Source organism: Cajanus cajan, chromosome 8 (assembly GCF_000230855.2).
Source record: "Cajanus cajan strain Asha chromosome 8, NIPB_CcT2T_4, whole genome shotgun sequence".
Taxonomy (NCBI): Eukaryota; Viridiplantae; Streptophyta; class Magnoliopsida; order Fabales; family Fabaceae; genus Cajanus; species Cajanus cajan.
Window position 1 is genome coordinate 7,346,284 of NC_138524.1, and position 12,331 is coordinate 7,358,614.

The following is a 12,331-nucleotide window of genomic DNA, read 5'->3' on the forward strand; positions in this document are numbered from 1 at the left end:
TTTTTAACCTTTGAATTTAAAGTACAAGTTGTGACAGCTTATTTTAAAATTTTTTCTCTAAAAACAAAAATGTCGAACCAATAAATTTTTTAACCTCATAAGATCTCTAGCAATAATTATAATTAAAATTTTATTGAATTGACTTTGGTGTACACCTTAGTCAATTTAATTAAAAAATATCAATACACAAATATTTTTTATTAAAGAACTACGTGACTCTGATTCTTCATTACACATGAAGATACGTAGGAGCAAGAAATAAATCTTGTCGAGACAAAAAAAATAAAAATATATTATCCCCTTTTATGTAAATAATAATTTTAACCCTTTTTTAAAATGCATTAGTTAAATAAAATATATTTAATCATTTTAGTGAGATAAATATTTTACAAATTATAAATAATTAGTTTAATTAATTAAATGTAATCGTCTTAGGACGAACGTTGTGAGGTGCTAATACCTTCCTCACATGTAATCGACTCCCGAACTCAAAAATTTGATTTTCGTAGACTGTTTTCTACTTTATGGTTTTTCCAGTGCTTTTCCGTAAAAAATAACATTGGTGGCGACTCCTCTTTTTCAATTTATTTTTCGCTGTCCCGTCGCGACCGAGGTTGTTACACTCTTTCATTTCTCATAATATTATTTAATGTCTATCCATTAATGACTCTCTCTCTCTCAATTAGATGTCACAAAATTATTAGATGTCACAAAATTGATAAACGAGTGTGATAAAATATTTTTTCTTTTTATAGAGCACACACACACATATATATATATATATATATATTATTGGAGACAATTATATTTAAGTTTAGTAAATTAGAGACAAAACTCTCTCTATAAGTATTTAACACAATTGCATATTTAGGACTTAAACTTGGTACCATAAGTTGAGTTGGGACAATTTCTTATTATTTGATCATGTGTTCATTGGCTATGACAAAATATGTGAATTAAGGTTCGATTTCTAAGTTTGTACACACACATATATATATATAATTAAAAGATGTAAAAAAAATCTCAAAAATTTATTATATATTTTTTGTTGGAGATGTCAATTTTTTTTTAAAAAAAATTCCCTCTCATGTTATTCTTAGGATTGGGGCCTTCAGTAATGAAAGCTATTGAAGAATATCTCCCACTCGAAAAAGAAGAAGACATTGAGAAAACAAAGTGGCTCTCAAACTGAAAACACATGTGGTAGGGTCCCTCTTTGTGAGAGCATACCAACTCGAGTTGGATCAATGAGGATGATGTGATCTGACCTCTCAATCATGGGTTTTCCCGTTCGATGGTTCCCTTGCCCTCGTATTTCCTTACGACAAAGAAGAAGATGAAAAAACATAAGGATTTTTTTTTAAAACACTAAGGAAGAGGGGCATGACTAAGTTTGGCAAGAATCATCCCTTCATTTTTCAAAGAGATCATAATATATTTTATATTAACATCACTTTAGATATGCAAATATTACATTACTCACCTTTTGTGTTGAAATAAATATTTTTCTCTCTTAATGAATATAAATTTTACACCTTAACAATTTATTCCTTGATTTATATATTTAGTTATTATGAATTTTTTAAAATTAATTATATATTTTAAATAATATTTTTAATTATTATTTTGACAAAATATTTTTAAAGCTATCAAAATAAAAATAATATATACAATATAAATATAATAAAACCAAACATGTGTATGAAGTTAGTAGCTAATCAATGTAGTTAATGTAATATTTTTTTTTATAAATATTTATATAAAATAATATTTTCATTATACAATATTAATCATATATATTAAAAGTAATATATAAATATCAAGTCATTATTTAATTGATGTTATTAATAAAATATCTTAATAAACTGGTGTTTTGTGATAAAATATTATTTAACATGTTTAATAAATATAATGTAAAAAAAATGTATAAGAAGCATATAATTTTTATAAATATATTTATAGTAATGTTTTTTTAACAAAATTAATGGGACTTTAATGAAAAAAAAAGGTAAATATCATATATTAAAATTCGTTGAGACAAATGATAGTAATTTTCAATATAAAAAGGTAGGACAATGTAATATTTGTATTTCTAAACATAATTTACTCTAACTTTTTTTTCTTTCTTATAAATATTTTTTAAAAAATATAACTCAATTTATTTATTAACTATTTAATAGTTATTATCCATTGCTTCTAAAATATTGGTTTTGTTTTCTCGTATAAAAAAAAGGCATACACGCACATATATATTTTAATCTATCACGCAAAACTTACTTAAACTTATTCGTTAGTAAAAAGAATTATGTTAAATTTGGAAAATGTTGTATAATTAATTCAATCTGTTTTTGTCAATAATATTATGGAGGGTTTCAGAAATTATAACAATTTTTTTGTTAAAACGATATAAAAGTTAACTTTAAACTTGAGAGAAAGAGAGTGAGAAAAAAAAAAAAAAACTTCAAACATAAGAAAATGAAAAAATAATTAAGTTAATATTATAATTTAGCTGTGTAGTCATGCCGGAACAACAATGGCGTGTGCAGTGACATATGTGCCAACAATTCAGCAAACAAGGAAACAAGCCTACTCAGATCAGAACATACCTTCCTCTCTTTTGTTTTGATGCTACTTTTGCTGTTTATAGTTGACACAATCCACAGCTAATGGATAAGATAGACCAACTTCTTTGAAAGTATGACTCATCCACAAACTCATAATTAAATTAAAAAAATATACACTTTTAATATATTTCCATTATTTTATTTAGACTTTAGAGACACTTCATAAGAGGATGGCGTCGAAAGTGGAAACTGTCAACAGGTAATAAGGTCAACTAATTATTATTTTTAAAAAACATAACAATAATAATAATAATTATGCAATAACTATAATAATGAAAAAGGGGAACAATGTAAAAATAAATAAAAATAATTATTTCCATATATTTATATTTTTGTTTTGACAGTTGCCCCATATTTGAAATTTCTCTATTTCTTTTATGATTATTGGAAAATAAAAATAAAAAGCTAAAGAGCTTGGGAAATGTGATGAGTATTGGTTTTTTCATGCTACAAGCACGTAGAAAATTAAAATAATCGAAAAGTGACGCAATGAGTATTTTTATTTTCATGCAAAATTCAATGATTGTTTTTAAAATGAGGAAACGCCGATGTAAAAACTAAAAACGATTAAAAAAAATTAGAGCACATAAGCCCATACTTATTGGTCAATGAGTCCATAATTGAAACTTCTATCTTTCTTTTCTGATTGGGCCAAAAAGACTTAGAAATGTGATCGAACGCATATAGTTGGTAGATGTTAAACACACCTCCACCCTCGTATAAACACACCCCTTTTTTAAAAAAATATATATATAAAATATCTAAATTATCCTTTTAAAAAAAAATTTTAATTCCTAAATTTACACCTCTCTTCTTCGCACCTCCCTTCCCCGCACCCCCACACCCCTCTTCTTCCCAAAGTCTCTTTTCGCTCAATGTCTCCAAGAGTAATATGAATATACTTTTACATTCCGGAAAGTACTTTCCATAATATTAAAGTTACTATTACGGAAAGTTCTTTCCGGAATTATATGAACAATAATTTTACTATTCCGGAAAGTACTATCCGGAATGCTAAAAAACTTATTTTACATTCCGGAAAGTACTTTCCATAATATTAAAGTTACTATTACAGAAAGTTCTTTCCGGAATTATATGAACAATAATTTTACTATTCCGGAAAGTACTTTCCGGAATGCTAAAAAACTTATTTTACATTCCGGAAAGTACTTTCCATAATATTAAAGTTACTGTTACGGAAAACTCTTTCCAGAATTATATGAACAATAATTTTATTATTCCGGAAAATACTTTCCAGAATGCTAAAAAACTTATTTTACATTCCGGAAAGTACTTTCCATAATATTAAAGTTACTGTTACGGAAAGCTCTTTCCAGAATTATATGAACAATAATTTTACTATTCCGGAAAGTACTTTCCGAAATGCTAAAAAACTTATTTTACAAGCGCATGGCACATTTAATTTACCAGTTTCTTTATCTCTTCATCCACCACCGGCGTCTGCGATCGAACCTGTTGTGCATAAGTAATGTTAAATAAGTTTAAAAAAATTGTAAATATGAAATGTAATTTAATATATTAATTTTGTACCTTGTATTGAATGTAGAGGATAATGATGATTGAATGAAAAATTAGGGTTTAAGAAAGAATAGAGTGGAAAGTGAAAAATAGAATTTAAAAGATAGAAAGATAAAATATGATTATGTTGATTGTAAAAGAAGAAAAATTAAGAATAAAAAACGAAAAAGAATAAAATCATCAAAAAATGACTAGAGTGATAAAAAAGGAGAATAAGAAAAAGAAGAAGAAAGAAGAAGAAGAAGAATGATAAAAGAAGGGGGTGAATAAAACAATTTTAAAAATAAAAATTTAGTTATAAGGATATTTTAGGAATTTAAAAAAAAAAAGAAGAGAGATTAGAAGTGTATTTATAAATGATAGGAGGTGTATATATCATCAGCCCATATAATTTTGTTGTGGATTTTGACCCAATTGCATCAGCATCACCCTTAGGCAGATGATAAAGAGGTTAGGGCCCAAAAAAGGAAAACCCACAGCCACAATTTCCGCGGTTTCATCGACAAACAAAAACTAATTGATTGATGTTTGATTTTGCTAAACTTTGAGAAATGGAAAAAAGTGATATTGTGTTATTCAGTGTTATCATCCTCAAATTAGATATCAATTCGGTTAGTTTCATTGGATAATTGGTCAAACAGCACGAAACAGTATATTTATTCCCTATATAAACTATTATATATATATATATATATATATATATATATATATATTAAATAGTCTTTTTTGGTGTTAAAAAAATAATATTTGTCTTTCACAGTTTCATTTTCTTCACTCAATCAATTAGTTCATTATTTATATTTTGTTTATTTTTTCTTGTTTAATTTTGACTCACAACTATTAAAAGGAAAAAGTTTTTCCTCACTCTCCCTATCTCTAAATGATACTAATACAAAAATTTCAAATTTATTCATATCAAGTGCCCATGTATTTTTTTTTACTCATTTAAAATACATTAAAGTAATAAAAAAAATTCTTAACGTTACAAAATTTTAATTTTTCCAATATCTTTTTAACTCGTTTAAACTCACGTATTTTTTTATTTTAAACTTAAATGAACAAATAACTAATAAATTGAATACTCTCCTTATACTTTCAATACTTTTATTTAATTTTTTTAAGGTACGTTATATTTTTTTTACTTTATCTCTTTTTCAAGTTTTCTTGAATATATTAATAAAATTTATTATTTCAATAATTTATTTTTATTACATTAAAAGACTTCTTATTAAAATCCCTTTTAACACAACATAATAAATAATTATAAGAAAAAAAATGTAAAAAAACGTAGATAACGCAATTTACAAAAGTAACCCGAGATAATAACATAAAAGGCTTTCGAGATAAACCACAGAAATTGTAAAAGCCCTCTACACTCACCTCCTTTAAAGCACGTTACTATGTTCTCCTAGTTTCCATCTCTTGAATGTCTAAGTTTACAAGATTTTTCTATACTTTTTCTAAATAAATTTCGTCGTACAAAAATATATTTAAGTTATGCTATGTCATTGGTTTTTTATTGAGTGTTTTTTTTTCCATTAGCAAGAACAATCATCAATGGGAAGAAGCATGTTTCATGTTGCGATGATTCTTTGCCATGATTACTTTGTGAGAAATTTAGTAATTTAGTAAGCATAGTAAAAGAGGTACATGAAAAATATTATATTGTTCTTTTTGTTTGCAATCAATTTAACCGGTCAATAAATTTAAATTTTAAAAAGTTAACACATTTATTTTTAAAATACAGTTTATTAAATATTAGTAAAATTTAAATTTTGAAGAAATATAGGGAAATAGTGAATTATTTTCTGTTGAAAGGATAATTCATGCATAATCATATATATTTATGTAGAGTCACACACATGTTATAAGCTTCTAAATTATAATGAAAAAAAATAATTGTCTAAAAAATTTATTTTAAATATTGATAATTTGCTTTTGTTTTATAAATTTATTTATTTTATTTATATTTCTAATAGTATAAGGATATTATTTTTTATTATATTATATAAATAAATTTATTTTTAAAATATAGTTTACTCAATATGATAAAAATTTAAATTTAAAAAGAAATATAGGTAAAAAAGTGAATCATTTTATTTTGAAAGGAAAATTTGTGCTTAATCATATATGTTGATGTTACGCACAAGTCATAAACTTATAAACCTATGATGAAAAAAAAAACAAATGTATAAAAATATATTTGAGATATTAATAATTTGATTTTATTTTATAAATTTATTTATTTATTTTAATTTTTACTGATATACATATATTAATTTTTATTATATTATATGAATAGATACTACGAGACATAATAGGCTTATTTCTAAACCTAAACCTAGTCATTTTATATAAATATTTTAATTTAAAAGTTTAAATTTGACTTTTTTATTTAACAGGTTAAGTTAGGTTAGACTTAGAGATCATATGCTTTTGCATAGGGTTTGACCTGTTTTTGTCCCTACACACAACATATTATTAAGACATAATGTTACGGGGCAAACCCACTTTCCCACTCAAATAACAGTCATAAATGTCAAGACTTATGAGTCTATTAATGATAATAATAGGTATGATGTGATTTGTAAGATCGTAGCAAAAAGTACGAGATTTATATCTGTACCGTCCAGGTCGTAATCCGGCCTGATCTCCTTATCGGGCAATAGGGCGATCACAACCCTCTACTCGGCCAATACCCGACTGGGTCGCCAGGCCCTAAGCCCTCTCGCCTTATAGGCTTAGGGCTGGAAGGCAAGTGTACTGTCCAGGTCAGAATCCGACTTGGTCCTTCATTCGGCAATAGGGCGAGCACGACCTTCTACTCAGCCTTAACTCGACTCTTCTCGCTATGAAAGAGAGGTACTCGACATTAACCCGACTGAAAGCTCAACACGAGCCTAGTTGGTCATAACCCGACTCGACCATCCAGCTCGATTCTGCTCACAGTGGACCGTCCAGGTCGGATTCCGACCTTACTTTCTCGGCTTGTTGCACACCGACCACAACCCCGACCGAACAGCTCCCTTTCTACATGTACTCGGTCGATGCCCGAATGGACATCCCCGTGCAACATCTGTCGGCCTATTCCCGACATCTCTTACCCACCATAGCCTACTCGGCCAATGCCTGACTACACCCTAGGGATGGACCTTATCGGTCAGGATCCGACTCAACATTCCCACGATTGTCAAATATCTTTGATATAATAACGGTTATGAAATCCCCAAATTCTCGGGGCCCAGAAGGCCCACGAGCTACAAACTATAAAACTTAAAACCCTAGAGCTAAGTAGGCAGATTACACTTTTTGAATGCTCTGGCTTTGAGGCTTGACCTAGGAAAAAACCCTAGTGCACCCCTTGGTCGGAACATTTTGGCACCCACCATGGGGCTACGGTGAAACTTTTCCTACACCCCAAGTCACATAGAAGAACTAGCACTTTACCATGGCGAGAGGCGGCAATAACAACAACGACTCACAACACCCTACCATGGAGGAGATGATGGCAATGATCAATGGCTTAAGGGAGGAGAATGCGCAGTCCAGGGAGAGAAAGGAGGCCATTCAACGCGAAAACGAGGAGATCAGGAGGCGAGCAGATGAGATGCAGGCCAGAATAGCGGCCAGTACCAGGACGGTGGAAGAAGACGTCATGATGGAAGTCCCTAGGGATTTTTGACCCTTCTCGGAAGCCATAGAAGCCGAGATTATCCCCAGGGACCATCGAATACCCCAAGTGGAACCTTTTGATGGAACGCAGGATCCCAGTCAGCATTTGACGGACTTCCGAGCTCAAATGTTGATCTGTGGAGGGAGCATGGAAGTCCGCTGCAAACTGTTTATGGGGACGCTCAAAAAGGCGGCACTCGATTGGTTCATTGGTCTCCCCGACCGATCCATCACCGACTTCGATGTCTTCAGTTGGCTCTTCATGGCATAATTTGCCGCTAACAAGAAGAAGTCGCCGATCACGTCGGACTTGTTCGATCTCAAGCAGCAGCGGGAGGAATCGCTGAAGGACTTCCTGCAAAGGTTCAATGAGGTCGCCTTGAGGATATCATCTTTAGATGAAAGGATGTTTGTCATTGCATTCCAAAAGGGATTGAGGTCTGGAGCTTTCGACATCGCACTGGAAAGAGAAAATTGCCAGATGATGTCGGAGGTGAGAGCCTTCACGCTGAGCCACATTAAGACGGAGGAAGGGCAGATCAGCAAAAGAGCAGCGGAGAGCCGAGAAGCAGGGGGTAGCAATAAGGAGGGAAACAAGCATCTCCGACCCCGATCAGATTGGAGTAAGCGACGCGACCATTACAACATGAAGGAGGGCAATTACCGATAGACTGATCATGGTGGTCGGGCAAGGGACGACTGGACACGCAACAACGACGAAGAGAAGTTTACTCCGCTCAATGTTCCTAGAAGGCAGATACTTCACGACGTCAACAGCGCGTCGCTATTCGAGTTCCCAGCGGCGACGGAGTGCCAGTTGGGTCCCTTCAAGACCGACTGGTGCGAGTTTCATAGGACCCATGGACATTCTATAGAAAATTGCTTCGTCCTACAATATACTCATCGGCCGACCTACACTGACCAAACTGGGAGCTGTAGTATCAACATCACATCTGAAGGTGAAATACCCATTGCCGAATGGCGATGTCGGGGTCCTCAAGGTAGATCAGGAGGTCGCTCGAAAGTGTTATGAAGACAGTCTGAAGGCAAGAAGGCGATTATATACCGCTGCAGCTGAGAAGCACATCCATTCCGTCGAACTGGATCCTAGAATGGGTCAGTTCGACCACCGACCCGCCCCCACGGAAGACGTCAAGGAAGTGGAGGTAATGGAAGGGAGAAACGTAAAGATAGGTACCTCTTTGACTCCCGAGGACGAAGAGAGGTTGGTAAGAGTTCTAAAAGATAATGTGTCGGTATTTGCGTGGCATTCCAGCGGCATGCCTGGCATTGATCCAGATTTCTTGTGTCACAAACTTGCTATAGACCCTAGTGCGAAGGCAGTGATCTAGAAGAGAAGGAAGTTCGGCAAGGAAAAGCGAAGGGCTATCGCGGAAGAGACGCAAAAGTTGGTAATGGCAGGACATGTCCGAGAAATCCAGTATCCAACCTGGTTGGCGAACGTAGTCATGGTGCGCAAGAGTAGCGGGAAGTGGAGAATGTCTACGGATTTCACCGACCTGAATAAGGCCTGTCCGAAAGACTCCTACCCGTTGCCAAACATAGATTGCCTGGTGGATGGAGCGTCAGGGTACGAGTTGCTGAGCTTTATGGATGCTTACTCGGGATATAACCAAATTCAAATGCATCCAGCGGACGAGGACAAGACCGCCTTCATAGCCGATCAAGCCAATTTCTGCTACAGGGTTATGCCGTTCGGTCTAAAGAACGCAGGGGCGACCTATCAGCGGCTGATGGACAAAGTCCTTGTGAATCAACTAGGTCGGAATGTGGAAGCTTACGTGGACGACATGGTGGTGAAATCAGAAAGCGTCATTCAACATTTCGACGACTTGCAGGAGTTGTTCGACACTATCGGCAAGTACCAGCTCAAACTGAATCCCGAAAAGTGCTCTTTCGGTGTCCAAGCGGGAAAGTTCCTCGGTTTCCTGCTGACTCATCGCGGCATTGAAGCAAACCCTGACAAGTGCTCGGCCATCATCAACATGAGGAGTCCGTCCACGGTGAAGGAAGTCCAGCAACTAACGAGAAGAATGGCTTCGTTGTCTCGATTTTTGTCCAGAGCAGCCGATAAGGCGTTACCGCTTTTCCAACGTCTGAAGAAGAATGTTTGTTTTGCTTGGACGACCGAGTGTGAAGAAGCTTTCATAGAACTCAAGAGATCACTGGCATCACCGCCGATTCTAACAAAACCACGACTGAACCTCCCTTTGTTGGTTTACATATCGGCATCCGATCGGGCAGTTAGTTCGGTTCTTGTACAAGAGTTGGAAGTTTCACAAGCTCCTATTTACTTTGTGAGCAGGGTCTTACAGGGAGCAGAGACGAGGTACCAAAAGATTGAAAAGCTAGCCCTCGCAATACTGGTTACTGCGAGGAAACTAAGACACTATTTTCAGAGTTACGAGGTGATAATCCGAACTAACTATCCGATTCGCCAAGTCTTGCAGAAACCTGATCTGGCTGGTAGAATGAGGAAGTGGTCGGTCGAGCTATCAAAATTCTCCATCAAGTATGGCCGAGAGGAGTGATCAAAGCTCAAGCATTAGCTGACTTCCTGATGGAGTTGACCCCTCCGGCCGAGGAGGACACAGTCGGGGAAACCCAGTGGATTCTATCGGTTGATGGTGCTTCTAACCTAGGAGGAAGTGGAGCTGGAATTGTCTTGGAAGGCACGGGCGGAATACTGCTAGAGCAGTCATTACGATTTGAGTTTTGGGCAAGTAACAACCAAGCCGAGTATGAGGCGTTATTAGCAGGGATGAGTTTGGCAAAGGAGATGGGGGTGACGAGCTTGTCAGCTAGAAGCGACTCCTAGTTGATCACCGGAGAAGTGGCTGGAACCTTCCAAGCCAAGGATCCTCAATTGGCCAAGTACTTGGAAAAGGTCAAACTCTTATCGGAAAATTTCTGAGATTTCACACTTAACCATGTACCGCGGGAGCAGAATTCGAGAGCAGATCTCCTCTCCAGGTAAGCAAGCACAAAGAAACCAGGAGCCACTCGGTTGGTCATCCAAGAAACCTTAGCTTAACCGAGTATAAATGAGCCACAGGAGAGTGTCATTTTCATCCAAGAAGAGCTAGATTCGTGGATGGGACCCTATATTGCGTACCTGACTCGGGGGGAGTTGCCAGAAGGCAAAAAGGAAGCGTCGCTCATACAAAGAGAGTCTGCCAGGTTTATGGTCATCAATGAAAGGTTGTATCGAAGAGGTTTCAGTTCTCCCCTTTTAAGGTGTTTGACAACGCACAAGCGCAAAGAGTGATGAACGAAGTGCATAGCGGAATGTGTGGAAGTCATATCGGAGGACGAGCTCTAGTATATAAAGTTGCTCGGGCAGGGTACTTTTGGCCATCTCTGAAAAATGACTGCGTCAATTGGGTCCAAAAGTGTGATGGATGACAAAGACACGCGACATTGCACCATTCCCCAGCCGAACGCCTTCACTCAATCTTGTCTCCCTGGCCCTTCCACAAGTGGGGTATTGACATTCTCGGTCCATTTCCGATAACTGTGAGACAGTTGAAATTCTTGATAGTAGTTGTGGACTACTTCAGCAAGTGGATCGAGGCGGAGCCAGTTGCAACCATTTTAGCAGAGAAGGTTAGGGTGTTTCTATGGAAGAATGTGGTGTGCATGTATGGCGTTCCCCAAGTACTAGTTTCTGAAAATGGGACACAATTTGCAAGTGCGAGAGTCCGTGATTTCTGTCAACAGATCGGCATCCGAATGACATTCACTTTCGTCGAACACCCTCAATCTAACGGCCAGGCGGAATTGGCTAACAAGGTTATACTCTCGGGACTGAAAAAGCACGTCCAAGACTCAGGTGCTTCATGGGTGGAGTAGCTTCCCCGAGTGCTATGGTCGTATCACACAACTGTTCATTCGTCGACCCAAGATACTCCTTTCAATCTAGTGTACGGAACAGATGCCATGATCCCTATCGAAATTGCAGAGCCTTCAGTATGCACTACAGCTTTTTCTGAAGAGGAATCCGACCAGGGAAGACGAGTTGATTTGGACTTGATCGCAGAGACAAGAGAAAGAACAAGGATAAATCAAGTAGCAGCCCAGAGAAGAGCAGCTTTCAAGTACAACACAAAGGTCGTCCCAAGAGACTTTGTTGTAGGAGACCTCGTTTTGAAGCGTGCTCAGCTAACACAAATAAGGAACAAGCTGTCACCTAAATTGGTCAGCCCATATAAGATTGATGATGTGGTTGGCAAGGGAGCTTACCGACTGAGGACCTTGGATGGAGGATGATACCGAGAACTTGGAACGCTGCAAACTTACGTTTCTATTATAGCTAATCTTTCTTTCCATTTGAATTTGGTGCACTCTTTTCCTAACTCAGTATTTTTTCCCCGTAAAAATAAGAGGGGTTTTTGCTGAAAAGGTTTTTAACGAGGCACCACAATCCAATAACTTCTCTATTCAATGAATATCACTATTTCTTGTTTCCTCATATG

General features: G+C 35.7%; 1 protein-coding gene across 1 annotated transcript; it reads left to right on the top strand.

The window, feature by feature from the left end:
* Positions 1–10,786: 10,786 nt before the first annotated feature.
* Positions 10,787–12,125, top strand: LOC145950220 (uncharacterized). Its single transcript, XM_083061275.1, has 3 exons — positions 10,787–10,829; positions 11,401–11,688; positions 11,779–12,125. The coding sequence occupies exons 1-3, from the start codon at positions 10,787–10,789 to the stop codon at positions 12,123–12,125; spliced, it is 678 nt and encodes a 225-aa protein (XP_082917401.1).
* Positions 12,126–12,331: the final 206 nt, after the last annotated feature.